The sequence below is a fragment of the Ammospiza nelsoni genome, chromosome 1 (assembly GCF_027579445.1).
Source record: "Ammospiza nelsoni isolate bAmmNel1 chromosome 1, bAmmNel1.pri, whole genome shotgun sequence".
Classification (NCBI taxonomy): domain Eukaryota; kingdom Metazoa; phylum Chordata; class Aves; order Passeriformes; family Passerellidae; genus Ammospiza; species Ammospiza nelsoni.
In genome coordinates this window covers 126,987,130-127,004,967 of record NC_080633.1, presented here as the reverse complement: position 1 = coordinate 127,004,967, position 17,838 = coordinate 126,987,130, and the positions used below count along the sequence as shown (strand labels likewise).

At 41.1% G+C, this 17,838-nt stretch overlaps 1 protein-coding gene across 1 annotated transcript; it reads left to right on the top strand.

The window, feature by feature from the left end:
• Window positions 1-3,871: 3,871 nt before the first annotated feature.
• Window positions 3,872-11,429, top strand: TRHR (thyrotropin releasing hormone receptor). Its single transcript, XM_059479292.1, has 2 exons — window positions 3,872-4,817; window positions 11,031-11,429. Exons 1-2 carry the CDS (start codon window positions 4,023-4,025, stop codon window positions 11,427-11,429), a joined length of 1,194 nt encoding a protein of 397 aa, XP_059335275.1. The 5' UTR covers window positions 3,872-4,022.
• Window positions 11,430-17,838: the final 6,409 nt, after the last annotated feature.

Below are 17,838 nucleotides of genomic sequence, written 5' to 3'. Positions count from 1 at the left end.
CTCAGAAGGTATGTTTGGTTCCCTCACAATCTTCAGTTACAAAAGGCTTTTCCAGGTGCAGGTTTCTCCCACAAACCAAACACTTATCCACGGGTTCTCTACATCAGCACAAAACACAGCTATGTGGCACAGCAGGTGTAGGACAATAAATTCTAGCTGACCACAGTTCGTAGAGTATTCAGCCATGTCAAGTGTAAATCTCCCAAACACATTTGGAGCTGATCATGCCAGTAGCTAGTTACAAACTTTAAAAGCCAGCCTCTGGATGGTATTAAAGCAATTACCAATGATGGCTTCTGTTCTCAAAAAATGCAGCCTTGGAAAGACTTGTACAGCAGTAAGTGCTCTGTGCTCCATCAGAGGTGGACACAGAGTAAAGAATCCAACTTAGCTGTGATTTTTTATGAATCCTGAGTACAAGAGGTAATAGACTATGAAATTGCCTTTTTATTTTTTGGAGTTGTTTATCAAAACAGAAAAGGCCCACTGGGGAAGTGATCTGAGTTAGAGAAACAAAATTAAGAATAATTTATAGGGAGTGGAGTAAATTGTTTGTAATAATTCACTGTTCCACCTCAGTGTGCACTTAATGTTATCAGACAATTTATTATGGGTTAGCTGTGATTCAAGTGAGCAGAGACACATTTTAATTGAGACAAATGGGAAAACAATTTGGACAAGGATACTGTTGGCTAAGTGTTCATAGACCAGGTGGTGTCAGCATGCCTTCCCCTCTCCCTCCTGCCCCAACAGTTGCACTAAAAGACATGCATGGGCAAAAGTGACCACATTTCCAGGGCTTGTTTTTCTGCTTGTTGTTGTCGACTTGCAAACTGTGTCTGTCCTCATTTCTACATGCAATGTCAGCTGATGCTGCACCAACAGGTACAGGCATAAAATGAAGTAACAAGTATGCAGTAAAAGTTTCACAGCAGTCTCTGGGCCACCTTCTGTCAAAATTTCCCTGACACAGCTGCTGGGCCTGCATGTATTCATGCTGAGCTGCGTGTGAAACTAGCCACCTCATTTTGAGAATTGCGTTAACACAGCATCAGCTGGGAGAAAAGATTGGTCTTGTACTGATTCCCAGATTCAGTATCTGATCTCTGACTGATAATCATGTTGAAAGGATAATTTGAATGTATCAGGCAAAGTGAATCAAATGTTTCGGTGAAATCCACAGCACCAGATGCTCTAATTACATGGAATATATATTTCCGGTCTTTAAATTCCTTCTGCAATTACTGCAGGTTTTATATAAACATTGTAGGTTGTGGAAGTATTTTATGAAAAGGGAAATTTTTTCTTATGTTAATACTGGTAATATGTTAATGTTTTAGTATGTTAACACTGACAGTATTTTCATAAAATACTTTTTGAAAAAATACTTAAAATTTTGCTTTTGATAAAATCCTCTGAATGCCTACTGTAGATTTATTTCCTTATAGCCATATGGTGACAACTCTTTACCTTTTTCACTACCAGAATGCAGCACTTGATAAAAACTCATAAAAAGTGAGACAAGACCGTCCATCCTCTCTCTGACACGGACCACAAGCAGATGCAGAAGAATGAGTCAAGCATCAGATAATACATGTCTTGTACATCTTCCAGATCTCCAATATTTATGTCAAAATCCTGGCCTTTTAAATCCTTTTAAATATTCCACAGCTTCTCTGCATGCCATGTCCTCAGCCATTAGTTTCTGCGCTGCAAACACTTCCATGCTCTCAGATGTGCTGAGTCTCAGGCCAAATCAGAACCTACAGGTTGCCTCCATAAGCCAGCAGGATACACAGAAACAGGAGCAGTGATAATTCACTGTGTGACGGTGTGGCAGAAAGGCGTCAGTAACCCCTTGAAGAGAAATCAGTCTATGGAGGTGCCAAAAACTTTTAATTCACCTGAGGTCCCTGAGGACTGAGGAGTTTATCCGCAGAGCCATCTCACTCAGTTTCCTGGTTTGAATCTTTGATTCAGTGCCCTGCTGGGTCCCTGAGTGCTGACACTGACACTGTGATCTCTCAGTCCTGGGCTCCCTCATGGTGCATTTTATACTGCAGGCTTGAGCGTCAGGGGCTGCCCCCACTATGGTCACACAGCTTTAAAAGCATGGAAGGGGAAATCTGTCCATTTTCAAGGACAAAATGTTATGGAGTGTAGAGGGGCTGGAAGGAATATTTTTTAATGACACCCAGGCATTACAGCAGTCATGACCTTCCTCTTTCAGCTGTGTCCAAAATAACAGGATCTGCAGATGGTATGAAGTGCAATCAAGATTATATGTTTCTGCTGATATACTGTTGGTCAAGTAATCAGCAACCTGCATTTTCCCACAGGCCACTGCAAGACCATTGGCAAAACAATCTGATTCTTTTCATCTCTGTTTCTTAATCTATTAAAAAGGAAAAATTGTATTTGCTTTATTTCATTAAGTATTCTTGGATCTACAGATAAAAAGTATGTGATCACAACATAGGCAAATGGAAAAAAATGACTGGAGAACTTTAACTGAGTGGCTTCAAACCTCTGGTATTTTTTGAGTCTGATTTTCAGCTCTCATTCAGGTGATACTCTCTTTTTGTCACCACCTGTTGTTTAAGTCTACTTAAAATCCTAGTTTTGCAAACATGTGCCAGTGCTAAACACTACAGTCTGTTTTGAAATCTAAGATGCCTTTCCTCAGTTGTGCAACATTTTATTTTGTTGAACCTTTTGTTTCCTGAGCAAAGAGCAAAACCAATTGCCCTAAATGCAGAAAAATAAGGGATTTTAAGACAAGTTTGCTCTTCAAACTTTTAACACAGTAGCATAAGGAGAAATGGTGGGCTGAGAGACTGTGTTTGGGAGCTGACAAGGGGACTTTCACAGAGCCTTACAGAAGGGTTTGCTATTGTTTTTCCCACTAAGGCATTTAGATAGCAAGTGAGACAGGAAAGTGCAGTCTCCAGGTGCAGCTGGGCTACTGAATTGATAGAGTTTCATCTGCACTGCTCAAAACAGTTATTTACACCAGTCTTTGATTTGTCTGTGGTTTTACACAACCTGACTGACTGTGGAGGAGTTTTTTTCAATCAGAGGAGAATGTACATTGAGAAAAGAGTGGTAGATTAGTGACGCTGTGTTGTGTGCATGCACACGTGTGCCTGTGTGACTGATCTCGTTAAGAAGCAATTTGTGTTGTGATCATTTTATTGTTGCTCTGCTGCAATTCAAAAGAGTTGAAAGGATTCAGGAGTGATGACAGCTGTAGCAATAGAGGTTTTGAACAGAATTTTCTACTAAGTAATAAAGACCCCTACATTTTTTCCTGCTGTTTTCAAGAGCTGGGATGCATTTGTTTCCGTAAAGCCCTGAAGGGACTCCTTGCAAAGCAGGAGGCAAATGTAAATAGCATTACTTTTCACAAGGGCATCGCGGCAGTGAGAATTTTAAAAATCGGTGCAATTTTGTTGCCAGTCAGCTCTCCTTTGTTTGCCAGCGTGGATCAATGCGATCGATGCTGTCATGACAGCTGTCTGAGAGCGGAAAGGGAGAGCGGCGTGAGGCAGAAACCCTCACGCATCGCTCTGGTTTCCCGTCCCGCTGCTGTGCCCACCCCCGGGGCGCGGTGGCTCCTCCCGGCCAGCGGCGCTGCCGGAGCGCGGGACGGCTCAGCCGCAGCAGCTGCCGGAGCAGGGGCTGCGCTTCCCTGGCGCTGCAGGCAGGACACCCCCACCTCCACGGGCTGGCTTTCGTGAATGCTTCAAAGCAGCTGTGGGGAAACAGCCTTCTAGCCTGTGCAAGTGAGCTGGGGCCTTAGAGGGATTAACCCATCTCATAGCTGACTTTACAAAGACTGAAAGTTCAGGTGCTGTAGGGGGAGTGGAGGAGGGTACAGGAATGGGACTGTGACTACATGGAGAACGCGTTCTGGGGCTGCAGCTCACCCACACTCTGCTCCAGTGACCCTTTTGCAGGGGACCATGGAGAGCAGGTGCTGAGAGCGAGGGCTTGGCAGAAGCAGCAGCAGGCTGGTGAAGATGGAGAATGGCACAGGAGACGAGCAGAACCAGACTGGGCTGCCACTATCAAGCCAGGAGATCATTACAGCCGAATACCAAGTGGTTACCATCCTCTTGGTGCTCCTCATCTGCGGGCTGGGCATCGTGGGCAATGTCATGGTGGTTTTGGTGGTCCTGAGAACGAAGCACATGAGAACTCCCACTAACTGCTATCTGGTGAGTCTGGCCGTGGCAGATCTCATGGTGCTTGTGGCTGCAGGGCTGCCCAATATCACAGAGAGCCTGTACAGATCCTGGGTGTACGGCTATGCCGGGTGCCTCTGCATCACTTACCTCCAGTACCTGGGAATCAACGCTTCTTCTTTTTCCATCGCTGCCTTCACCATTGAGAGGTACATAGCCATCTGCCACCCAATCAAAGCTCAATTCCTGTGCACTTTTTCAAGAGCCAAAAAGATAATTCTTTTTGTTTGGGCTTTCACCTCCATATACTGTATGCTCTGGTTTTTCTTGCTAGACCTTAACACAGTAGCCTACAAAGAGACTACTGTTGTGTCCTGTGGCTACAAGGTCTCCAGGAGCTATTACTCTCCTATCTACATGATGGACTTTGGTATATTTTATGTTGTGCCAATGGTATTGGCAACTGTGCTCTATGGCCTGATTGCTAGGATACTGTTCCTGAACCCCATCCCTTCAGACCCAAAAGAAAACTCTAAGACCTGGAGGAATGATGTGGCTCACCAAAGCAAGCCTGTGAATACCAAGATGACTAACAGGAGTTTCAATAGCACTATTGCTTCTCGAAGGCAGGTAGGAAAAACTATTTGAAATGGCTTTCTGAAACCTAAACAACTTGTTTTAAAGTTCACTTGTCTGAAGTTGTGGAAAGAGGTATAATATGTCTTTTTATTAAGTAGTCAAGATTCCTTTTTTTTAAGTAGTCAAGTTTAAAACAAGTGATATACATATACATAAAAATACATTTTTTTTCTTGCCTGTACATTATTACCTACTGCAAGGACCAACAAAAACAAAGAAAAAACCAAACCAAAAAAACCCCAGTACTTTATTTTCTATATCAGAAAGCAATTAGGAAGTGTCAAATATGATGGAAATGTTTTTAACAATAATTTCTTTACATTACAGATTGTTAGTAATCTTGCCAAATATACAAAGTGACTCTTGACTTATTTTTGAAATTTGAAGGGAAGGAGCTATCCTGGAAATTTGGGACACTTGAGGCTGAGTCCAAGCTAAGGCACTATGTCACTCAGCAAATGCAGTCAAGATGTAAATTTTCCTGTCTCTAACTCTCCTGTGAAAAGTCTGTATAAGGAAGTCTGTATATAAATTGCTTTGTAAATGCTAAATATCTTTGTTTCTCTCTCTCTCAGAAAATATTTTTTGTACTGATGGCTCAAAACTGAGGCATAGGTTTGACTAGCTTCTTATATTATTGAAAATGTAGGCTGCTGTGTGTAATAATACCAGTGGAATATAGCGAGCAGATTAATTGCTGGCTGTTTGCAGTAAACCACATGGTGTGCAGCAGGCAGCACAGCTGGTGCAGGGATGGGAAACACAGGGTGCATCTTTTGCAGATGGCTCTGGGGATATTCTTCTTATTCTTTGTATTCTTCTTATTCTTTGTATTCTTCTTATTTTGCTTCAATTGCTACTGTTTATGAGAGGGACCGTGTTCTCCTATCACAGAGATGGAAAAAATACCAAAAGTTAACTGAGCTGCCTTCTAGAGCACTGAGCCCTCAGAGAGCACTAGAGCTATGCTTGGAAACACACAACACAAATACATGGGCTAGGTTAAATTTAATTATGTTGCCAATTACAGTTAATAGTCAGGAAGTGTTTAATGTTGTTTTTCTTTGTCCATTAATTAGTAGAAAAAGATAACCTGCTCTTCAAGTCAATATCACTTTCTACTTGATTACATGTGCTTAGTATCACTTGAAAAACAGACAAATCTTTTAGATTGAACACTGATGAATATGGACACTGTTATGAAACCAAAAAGTGAAGATTATAATGTGATATCATTTATGTCTTGTAAAGACAGCAAGACTTTCTCTAAAAGCCTAAGAAATCTGATTGCTTAAAGCAGCTTCATTATAAGTAAAGCTAGAATTTACAAATAGTACAACACAGGAAGCAAAGCAAGGATAATGTGGCATAATTAGTAATATTTTTTGTAAAATAGCAACATGCAAAAGATAGGCAGTGGTGTAAAAACAAGAAAAACAAGAGAAAAGATGAAAAAACAAGTACATATTAAAAAATCTAGAATCTCAACAGTTATTAAGACACAAAAAGGAAAATTTCCTGCCACGCTGACAAGGACATATATAGCTGACAACACAGTCTGGCCTGACAGTGAGTCCTGCTGAAATGTGAAACTCTGTGTCTTCATGGACCTGTGCTGCACTACAGGGATTGAGGAGTGTACAATATCCAGCATGTGATCTGTAGAAAAGGTGTCTGAAAATGTGGTGTGAACTTCCTACTTCTGTAGCAGTTCTCATATTTATCCAAGAACATGTCTATGAAAATAAATATATGCATGTTTCTATAGGGGGATCAGCTCCAGCTGGGAATGGGAGAAAAAATGGGAAGTGCTCCTATTCTTCATGATCCGAGACAAGGACAGGCAAGGAAACTATCAGTTATTGGGCAGTGCAGACTCAACTTGGGGAAAATTAATAGTGCTAATTCATTGCCTGTTGTTATAGCCACAAGTTACACTCAGTCCCTTCCCTGCAGCCACCAGCAGTGTGGGGCCAGAGAGTGCTGCAGTCAGGTTGCAGAGGTTGGTCCTGTGTCACTCCTTCCTTCTCACCATTTTCCTCTGTTTCAGTGTGGGTCCTGCAGCCCACAGATCACAGATTTTTTTCCTTTCCCATTTATAGCATGTATACTGAATTGCATGTTTGCATGAAGGTTTCCCCAAAGGAATTCCTACTTTCCTCAGATATCAAGGTGGCTGAGAAAAATAAATGCAGCCTTACATAGCAAACATGTTGGTTTAAACTTGAGATGGAATCCAGCTCACTTAACAGTATGTGTATCTCACAAAGTTAGTTGATTAGTCCAATCAAATCTAAGGTCATCATGGCTATCATGGTCAGTTATAGCAGGTAGATTGCCCTCTAGAGAAAGTCCTCTCTTGGACAGTGTTGCAGTCATGACCTGCTCACCAGAGAGATCCCTCTGCACAGATTCCAGCTTGCAGTGCAAGATAAGTTTTACATGGCTTACATGAAATCCTCAATCTTATCACTTGGTTTCACTTGTGGTGTTAGTGTGTCAAGACCTTAATCCTTCTATTTATTTAATTCTCCTCCTCATTGCACAACTACTTTTTGATTAGGAAATCATGGACTGGGATATGCAATCTCTGTGTGTTGCAATGAACACAACCAGGCACAAGAAGAAAGATGTTACTACATGCTTTAAAACACCAGAGTGACTATTGCTTTTACTATCAGTGTAAGAAAGATTAGTACTCAAAGGAGAAGGAGGCAATACTAAACTATTTGTACCAGGATAGTGAAAATGTTTAATAAAAACCCTTTCTTAGAATAAGAAACTTTTGGACCAGGAAGGAAAAGGAGGATCCTAGTTCAGAATTAAAATACTGGGACTCTGCTTAGTAAAATATGTTTTAAATATTCTTTAGAACATCCTCAGAAATAAAAAGATAGGGTTTGAATGTTTATATGCAGGCAGGGCAATATTCAATCTCAAGCTCTTTTGTTACCATTCAAACTACACTTGAAATTTGGACTAAGCTGAAATTGCTCAAATCTTTTTACCATGTTTTCAATCTCTCTAACTAAGATAATTTGTACCCTGAGCATAGAACATAGAGTGCACATCCACAAGAAAAGAGCAATCAGTGTGTTTGCCTTCACCTGAGCAATGAATTGAGATGTAGTGCTGCTGCTTTCAGGGAGCTTTGGTGTATGCTTACAGGTAATAAAAACATGTTCTTTTAAAATTTATCCTCTTAGCCCTCCACTGATGTCAAATAGTTAGCCTCTTCCCAATATGATTAGTACTGTTTCATATAAAGTGATTTGAGAAAGAACATGGCATTTTGCTTAAACAAAGAGGACCAAACTTTCCTCTAAACTATTTATGTTCAGCAATAAAGACTTTTGGTGTGGATAAGAATGAACCTTCGGCCTCAGTCAGGTATTTAGATGACAGGTTCACCTATAACACAAATTGAGGTGAATTTGTGTCAGCAGCCCTGAGTGGTGCCTCACCCTGCAGTGGGGTGAGAACTCCCGTGCTGGTACTAAGTAAGCCTTGCCAGAGCTCCTCCTCAGAACTGCTGCCTTTTGCACATTGCTCATGGTCTGAGGTAGCTGAGCACGAAGAACCACTCCAGAGCCAGACTAAGGAGGATTTACCAATGGGCAAATAACTACCTGAACTCAGGGCCTCATCATGTGTCTCAGAGACAACCACAGCTGGTTAGATGGATCAGGAAACTGAATTTCTGACAGGCAGTAGAGATCTTGTGACAGGTTTATTATTTTTGGCACCTTTGGAAAGATATGTATTGCACACAGTTTAAAATTATAGTGAATTCTCCTCATTGTCCTGCATGGGCTGAACTACCAAGAGATGCCACCAAAGAGATGCCACCCATGGGTTCTGTCTCTTCTCTTGCACTGCATGTAGACTCTGTGAAGGCATATGAGTACATGAGTTGGTTCATTGACCTGAGCAGAATGAAAACCAGCTCTACAGAGTGCTTCATTTCCAGCAGTAGAAGCTTATGGTGTTGAAAAGAAAATGTGCATCCAAATGCCAATATATACAAATTCAGCTCATAATTTGCACACTACATACATACATACATGCATACAAACATACATATATTATACATATATATATTTAGAGAGAGAGAGAGAGAGATAGATAGATACATACATACATACATACATACATACATATGTATTTGCAGTGTATGGGATACAGTCACTTGAGCAGTAACAGTCTTTGTTCACTGCTGTAGAGTGTTAATTGTGTGACTCTGAATTACCCCCTCCTTGACAGTAAGAATAATTTACTTCTAGTCCAGACTCAAGCTGATAGCTGAAACACTGCAAATGATCCTCTGAGCAATTTTTCCTGAAAGAAATGTAAATTGCCAATGACTGGCAGGTACCATAATGGAGTGCCCTGCTGAGCTTCTGGTAGCAAAGTATTCTGATTCCTGTGTAGGCTGTCATGCCCTGAATGCCTGAGCTGATGGAATACATCTGTTGGTTTGGCTCTGTCCCATTGTTCACCCAGGCCCCACAAATGGTGTCTTTCTTCCTTTAAATGTGGATTATTCTCTACAGTGAATTATTGCTCTCCACTGAATGGATTTGCTCAGTTTGGAGGCACAGGCTGGAGCTGAACTGGAGGTATGAGAGCCAGAATGGGTCAGTACGGGGTCAACTCTCTCCTTGCTACCATGTTCACAGGAATGGTCCTTTCAGAAGTGGACATAAGGAGAGATCATCCTTTGAGTTACCTGGAACATTCACATTTGTATTTTGCTCTATTACAATGACTGTAAACAGAAAATTAGAAAAAACAAACAGTGTAGAAGTCATAATGAAATGTATCAGTCAAGTGACAAAAAAGGAGATAGATAGCATTTCTCAGTCTCATTTCTCAGTAGCACTTCTCATTATTTTTTACTCCCACTGAACACAGCTTTAGAGAAAACAAAAATAAGGGTAAGGGATGAACTAAGATAAAATTGCAGCCTTTGAATATGCACATTCAAAGACCAATAAATAGATAAAGATTCATCAATTTGTAGAGTATCTTTGATTTTCATCATCATTCTTTATTAGAATATCTATAACAAACCAAACAAATTGGCTTAAAAGTGTGTCTTTCTAGAAAGATAGGAGAAAATACATTAATTAGGCAATGTGATAGCAGGTTTCTATATACTGAACTTATCTGGTCAGAAGACAATCGAATTATATACTCATAACTTCAAAATAAAGCCTACTTCTAAAACTAGCATGTGTGAGTGATCTTAGTGGAGTTATCTCCTATTGAAACTCTTATAAATGTACAAGCAGAAGAAACAGTTGTAGCTCACCAAAATGTGTGCCGATACTTTCTATTTCACACAGTTAACCAAGCCATCTCCTGACTTCCATGAAGGTGTGCTAATGTATCCTCCCATATCACATTTCTGTGTGCTTTCTACTTTCTTTATGAATACCTTTCAAGCTTTCTTAAATGTAGAGACTGTTGAATACTGTCCACATCAGAATTAAATTATTTACAAAAGAAAGACTCATTTTAAAGTGGATTTTTAAAAATTATTTCTCATTAACTTCGTTTCAGCTATCCTGGGTATTCCCAAAGGTTGTTATTTTCTTTTTTCTAAAGAAAATTACATAAGAGAATAAAGTTCTTATAACAATCAAGTTTGATTGATAATCCTTTTTTCCCAGGCTCTGTAAACTTTATTTGGCTTTTCAGAGTAAACATCAAATAATGAAGATCTAATTAAATACTGAGGATTTGAGGAAAATAAATTAATCTAATTGGTTTCTTTATCTCCTTATTTTTGGCTTTGGGAAATTGTTTTAGGCGGACTGTTAAACCAGATAACCTAAAAGGCTTTATATTTAATTACTCTACAGGCTATACTAGTTTGGGAAAAAAATACTCTTTGTCCTTTTTTTCCCATTTGAATCAACACCCTCTTCCAGAATAAGAAGTGGAAATGTCTGAGGTCTACAACAGTTAGCTTACTGGGATATCATCTGGAAAGAGTAATTTAACAAAAACTCGGAAAAATTTGAAGCCAAGATTTTTGTGCTTCCTACTCCTTTCTGAATCAAATATTCATCAGAAATTCCCACTGAAGGATCTGTCCAGAGGTTTGGTTTGGCCCTAGAGGTGTAAGAACGCACGTGTTCATGCCAGGGGGAGTACTGAACTTCTGCCCCTCCTTTGTCTCTCTCTGTGCTCCCTCAGGTCACCAAGATGCTGGCCGTGGTTGTGATCCTGTTTGCATTCCTGTGGATGCCCTACCGCACCCTGGTTGTCGTCAATTCCTTTCTTTCCAGACCCTTCCAAGAAAACTGGTTCCTGCTATTTTGCAGAATCTGCATTTATTTGAATAGTGCTATCAATCCTGTCATTTACAATCTCATGTCCCAGAAATTCAGAGCAGCCTTCAGGAAACTGTGCAACTACCAGCAGAAGCAGGAGAAGAAACCTAAGAAACCTGCCAGTTACAGCATGGCCCTAAATTATAATGTCATCAAGGATTCTGATCATTTTAGCACTGAGCTAGAAGATATTACCAATACCTACCTGTCCTCTGCAAAACTGTCCATTGGTGATACCTGTTTGTCATCCGAGGTTAGTTAATAGTTAATACATTTCAGTGTGGGTCCTCCAGAACCAGGGCACATTGCTGGGCATGGGACTGTGCTGGGGTGGCTTTCAGCCAGGGCAGCACTGGGAGAGGCTGGCAGTGACAGGCCATGCACCAGACAGGGCATGGCAGGGAGGGACACTGCCCAGATCTGGAAAGCTGTGTTTTCAAAGTGCCTTGTGCCAAGCATGGGGGGACTTGGAGGATCTGAGGCATGCAGAAGGATGGGGAGAAGCAATCAGGTCAAGCCTTCTTTCTGAGGAACGGTGGGCTCTAGTGGAGCATCAGGTGGTTCTCAGGCGTGGTGCCTCAGGTGCACCTCTGGCAGGGGGTGATGTTGGTGTCTGAGCTCAGTGATTCCTCTGGACATGCTCTGGCTGGCTACAGGAAGGGCCATGGGGCATTTTCTTGTGCCTTCCCCCTTGATTCCATCTGGGGGTTACCCACACAGCTGGTGCTAAGGAGAGGCTCTCCCACACACCAGAACTTTCATTCTGTAGTAAGTAGCACATCTCCTTAACCCACTTCTCTTGATGATGCACATTACTGTTTTCATGATGCTTTTTTTACACAATACTCCTTAAATTCTGTTTGTGAACCCATGCATTTATATCTTAAAAATATAGAGGATCTACAAAAATATAGAGGATCTACAAAGAGGCTTAGTTTTCACTTGTTTATGCAGATTATATGAGAGTGTAAAATATTCTTTCTCAGTTTGCTTCTCTCCTCTCTTTCAGGCCTGAAGCCCACCTTGTTGTGAGTGTGCAGCCATGTAAGAGGTTTGGATGCTCTGTTCCCACCCACTGTATGAATTGTAAGGACATTTCTACTCACAGAATTGCAGAAGCTACCATAAATCTTTTCATACCTGTGGGTGCCCTACAGGAAAATGCAGCATCTTGGGCAGTGAAAAGAGTGTATTATTGAGGCTAACTGGATGAAGTACTCAATACAACCTAACTTTAGCCAGGTGAGTTGGCTCCAGGAGAATACCTAAATCCTTCTTCCCATTACCTGGCTGAAGAGTGGTGTGTTATCTCAGAATGAGCAAGGCTTGCCAGGACATGTCCATGGACACAGAGTGGGGCACGGGATGATACTCCCTGTGAAGATGAGAGGTGAGGAGAGGAGCTGCTCTAATGTGTGCCTGCACTGGGCAGTACCCAGGAGACCTTCCAACAGCAACCAAAATTGCTGCTGATAGCAGTAATTATCTGCCAGTGACTCCCTCAGCCCACATCAGTGCAAATCTCATTGCAGCCATCACAGCACGCTTCAATAAACTGGTGTCTGATGGCAAAGAGCACAAAATCTTTCTTTTCTTTGGTTTATTTTTACCTTGGGCAGTGTGAAATATGAAGACTATTCAATGAATGTGCAGCTGGAAACAAACAAAAAGTCAGTAAGAAGCATTTAAAATAGCTTATCTTTTTCAGCAATCAGGTTTATAGATGTACCACTTTAAATGTAAGTCTCAGCTATTACTGAATCCTGTTGGAAATTGACAGATATTGAAGAGTATGAAACAGGCTTTTATCAGCTCCTTTTATCTTGGTTCAATACCATTTTTATCTATGAGCACTAGAAGGGGTTTAGAGCTTTAATACTGATAATATCTGGGGAAAAGAGGAAAATTCAGAGAAAAGTAACACTTTTTAAATGTTTAATGTTTTTAAAATTTATCTGTTAGAACACTTCAGGACATAAAGTGTTGTCAGAGGAAAAGTCATCCTGGCTTTTTACTTGCCAGCATAGCCCCTTCCCTGCTCTTCCCACACAGGCCTATGATGAGCAGCCTGGGGCCAGTCTCCCTGATGTAGCTACCAACAAAATATCATGTCTTGCTTTGGCTTTGCTCTAGACTTGCTGTTGTTCTTGCTGGAAGTTCATTTTCTCACTTCTGTGCTGCAGAAGCCCAGGAAAGTGCCTGTGTGTTCCTGTGTGTCACGAACATTTTACAGATGACATTTGTACATGACATTCAAAAACCTGTAAAAAAGCTGATTCACAGAATCACAGAATAGGCTGATTTGGAAGGGACCCAGAAGGATGATCGAGTCCAGCTCCCAGCCCCACACAGCCCCATCCCCAAGAGTCACAAACCTGCCCAGTGTCGGTGAAAGAGGCAGTCTCTAAGCATTGTAAGGCTTTCCTATCCAGTATTCTTTTGCCTACACAGCCACTTCCCTAATTCAAGCTTCTTCCACTAATATTCAACTATATTTGCAAACTTAAAGGGAACTAAAAATACCCTGATAGGCCTCTCAGATTTAAGCATTAAAACCATGAACCTATGTTTGCTGCATCCAGAGGACTCTGTTGGGCATTCTCTACATGGCAAGGAGGAAGCAAACATTGCTCAGAGAGGTTGTGGAGTCTCCTTCACTGGACATATTCAAGAACCATCTGCACTCAGTCCTGTGCCATGTGCCCTGGGATGACCCTGCTTGAGCAGGGAGGCTGGACCAGATGACACACTGTGGTCCCTTCCAACCTTCCTCACTGTGATTCTGCGATTTTGCAGTCTGTATCCTGCTCTGTCTGCATCCTTGCTTTCTCCTGTTTCACCTTTGCGGAGCTCCACAGGCACTTTCCAGCTTGGCAGAGTGATGGCAGGGCATGGAAGAGACCAACAGCAAGGAGGTTTTAACCAGCAGAGTAGGTGTGACCAAATTCCAGAAGCTGACAAAGCTTTGTCTGGAGCAGAGCCAGAAGCAGGACCCATGCAGGCCATGTTGCAGTCTTTCCCAAATCCTCTGCATTTCCCAGCTTGCCAGGTTGTCTCTCTGAGCAGCACAGGCCACCAGGCAGGCACATGCAGTGGTGTCTATTTCTGTGCAGATGTCTGAACCCCCACAGGACTGGAAGGGCAATGCCCAGACTGCTTTTAAAATAACAAGAAAGAACTAAAATGACAGAGTAAGTAATGTGTCAGCCAAGTAAGCACACTTGGCTGGGGCTCAAAAGTCACAGACAAAGATACCGATGTATTCTCAAATTAGCACCTAGCAATTAATCTCATAAATACAATTCTGTAGCTCTGACACACACTTTGGGCAAACCCTTCCTTTGTAGAGCTTGATGTGAAAATACAGAGTTCTATAGCATCTTCCTGCTTACACTTGCTTAAAGCAACAGGTTGCTATGATAATGGAAAGCCAAGGAGAGATACTGTTCAACTTTTCCTCCAAAGCACCTGTAACAGAGAAATCAAATTATCTGTGAACCTTACACAGGAATTTATGGCTGTGTAGGCAAGAGACATTCAAAGTAAAGGCAAGTTCCTGTGTCTGACTTTGCAAACTCCTGTGATGAAGCCAGGGCTGTTCTCAGGGGCTGGGAGCCAATTCCCAGTCTGAGCTGGGGCAGAGGCTACGGGGGCAGCCACTGGTGGAGCTGGTGCCTGGAAATCCCTTTGTCCTTCACATGCTGTTTTCAGCCAGGCATCTGTTCAGTGCTTCCAGAGGAGGCCCTACTTTCCAGAATTTCTCAAGAGATGCTTGAACTAGTTGCTTTTCTTACTTAAAAAGCAAGATGTGTGCAAGTCAGATGTGCAGGTCTAGCAGCAGGCAGAGGGCATTCCATGGAAACCTAGCTGTCTGGTGAGGAGCACGACTGGCTGGGTAAAACCTGAGCTCAGTGCTTGTATAATAACAGTAAAACTTACACTTTTATCTCAAGACTTTCAGAGCACAGACTGAATTACAGCTTCTATAGACCAGCAGTACCAGAAGTGAATTCTCTCCTTTATTTGCCTTTTTGCTCAAAAAGCAACTGTCTGCTTTCTCAGTCTCTGCTCCAACAGATGCTCAAGTGAGGTATTTAAACCCATATTCTTTGTGATGCTTCATGAAGGGCTAAAATCTATGTAGGTGACTTTGTATCCACCATCAGTGGGAATAACAAAAATGAAAATATTTCTTTCTGATATTTATTTGTGCTAACAGAAATTATTATGATTGCAAAATTGTGTGCGAAACTACAATATTTATAATTGCATATTTAAGCTAAGGTGTGATGTTAACTGATAATGTGATGTGACTGTATCTCTATAGATGTTAGTTGTGAAATCCATTCTAATTTTATACTGATATACAGCTCACACTACAAAACTTTGTCAGATATCCTGCTGATGTTACTGTTTCTGTGTTTGCCCTTCTGTTTAGAACAGCAGTCAACCTTTTTCTTGTACGTAGATGTTGTAAATTATATATGTGAGAATGTATTTTTTTAATTACATGGTTTTAAATTTATTGATAATTATATCAATTTTTTTGTTTGCTAGAAGTGAAAGTGGCTGGATGTCAACTACTGACTGCAGTAATATAACTATCTTTGTATATTTATTTTGTGGATAGCAAAGTCCTTTGCAACATTTAGTCTGGAAGAATTGTCTGATTGGTAGCAATATTGAAATCCATGCCTATATCCTTATTTAACATCTTTCCTGTAAGGGATTGCATTCTTATTGGACTTTTATTTAGAAGTTTATTCAGAATGTAACAGAAGAGGTGCTGCTGTCACATCTGGCTTGGGGAGTATGCTGCATCCTTTCTGAAATGCTGAGATTTTAGAACCTTCAGTGAAGGTAAATGGTGCAGCTGAGAAAGGTCAGGTGTATTCGTAACCCACTTTAGTTCAAATTATCACATGACCTCCCTGAGTTCAGAGCAAAGGATATATCAAAGAAGCTCCTATGTGCTGTGGAAGGGTTTGTGATGCTTCTGTGGAAATGGATCCACAAGTCAGATGATAAAGATCTCACGAGCATCACTCCAAAAAGAGTTACCTGGCAAAATGGACTGAAGGAGCTGCAGCAGTACCTCCCCAGCCACACAGTGAAGGCTTGGATCAGTAACTTTGGAAGTTGACAATTTTGTTAGTTTTTTAAAAAGTTATTCTACAATAAATAAATAAATGAATAAATCTCTAGCATACCCCCCAGATCTGAGCACTGTCACCAAGGAAAAAAAACATTATTTCAAGAATGTGAAAAGATTGAAATGAATTCACTGTTCTTTCAATAGTGAATTCATTTCTCTGGTATGTGTGTTTCTTTTGTTGCAAAAGTTATTTCTTTTGCTACGAATTGCAGTGAAATTTGAAAATGATCTTTCCATTTTTTATATCCTCTTCAGACAGAATTGTTTCTTTGTTCTTTTGTTCTTTTTGGTAACAGTTTGTTTTCTCATGATTCTTTCATGACTACTGGGATATGGTGATACAGAGAATGTAAGTGAATTTGCTCACTCAAAGTGATTTGGACTCCTGAATTCATTAATTTGGGGGCTGAATCTTGGAAATTTGAATTCTAACAAACTATGTAAGAGCAACTGGTTTGGAGGGAATTTTTTCTTCACCTATCCAGAGTAATTCTGGTTTCATTCTGTCACGTCACGTGGTTGATTTATTTGTTTATTATAAATAGTGTGAAATTGTTCAGAGAAATGTACTACTGATAAATGTAGAACAATTTTTGTTCCAAAGAAGCATTTTGTAATTCTTGGATGCATGCTACTGTGGGGATTAATTTGTAATGAATTTTTGTTGCTACTTTAATAAAATGTTGAGCAAGATAATTATACCACAATTTAAATTTTTCAACAACTACTTGAATACAACCTTTTGTCTTGCTGTCCTTGGCAATGGACAGACAATGTAACAACATCCTTTTTCATCTGTAGGGAAATGAGATCCTGAAAAATGTAATTTTTTTTTCCTGAAGGAAGAGCAGTGTGCCAGTAGTCTAGCAGTAGTTACAGTGCTTAAATGGGAAGGGATTCACAGAATCCTTGTCCCTGTTACAAGGATTATTTATATATTTTACACTGGACAGCATTAAACAAAATTAGCAAACAAATAAAAAAAGAGAAACCCCCCACATCTTGGGAGTAGGGGCAGAGCCCAGAAGCCACTTTGTTCTTTGGTCACCACAATCAGCACAGTTGGTTCCTGTACTCCATGGGTACTGCTTGGCTTTTCTGGTGATGTCAGCCACTTGTGCTTGAACCCAGCCTCAAGAGGATGAGTGGAATTACCTGATCTGCTGGTTTTCCTCAAGGTAATGCACAGAAAACTCAGTCTCCTGAGGATCAGGGTATACAGAAAGGCTAAACTCCCTAGAGCTAGACTAAAGCCCAATTCATGCCTCTCATTTCTTAGGTAAATGCTCTACCATTAGTCCTAAAGACAGAGGGCTCCCTCTCCAGCCAGATCTTGCTGACTTTTGTGAATCCCAGGTAGTAGATTTCTGAATGTTTTCATTTGTACCCCCCTCACACTGTCTACATGGGGCTGGATAACCCCATACACTGGTGGGGGCTGCCCTCAGAGCAGCTCTGGGGACTCGAGGCACTGTGGATCCTGTGAACAGAGTGACCTCGAGGCAGCAAAAGCCAC

Excerpts from the sequence above, each read along its gene's own strand:
- TRHR (XM_059479292.1), top strand. The coding sequence starts at position 4,023 with ATGGAGAATGGCACAGGAGACGAGCAGAACCAGACTGGGCTGCCACTA. Across the intron at positions 4,818-11,030 it reads CTATTGCTTCTCGAAGGCAG|GTCACCAAGATGCTGGCCGT; the intron begins GTAGGAAAAACT and ends GTGCTCCCTCAG.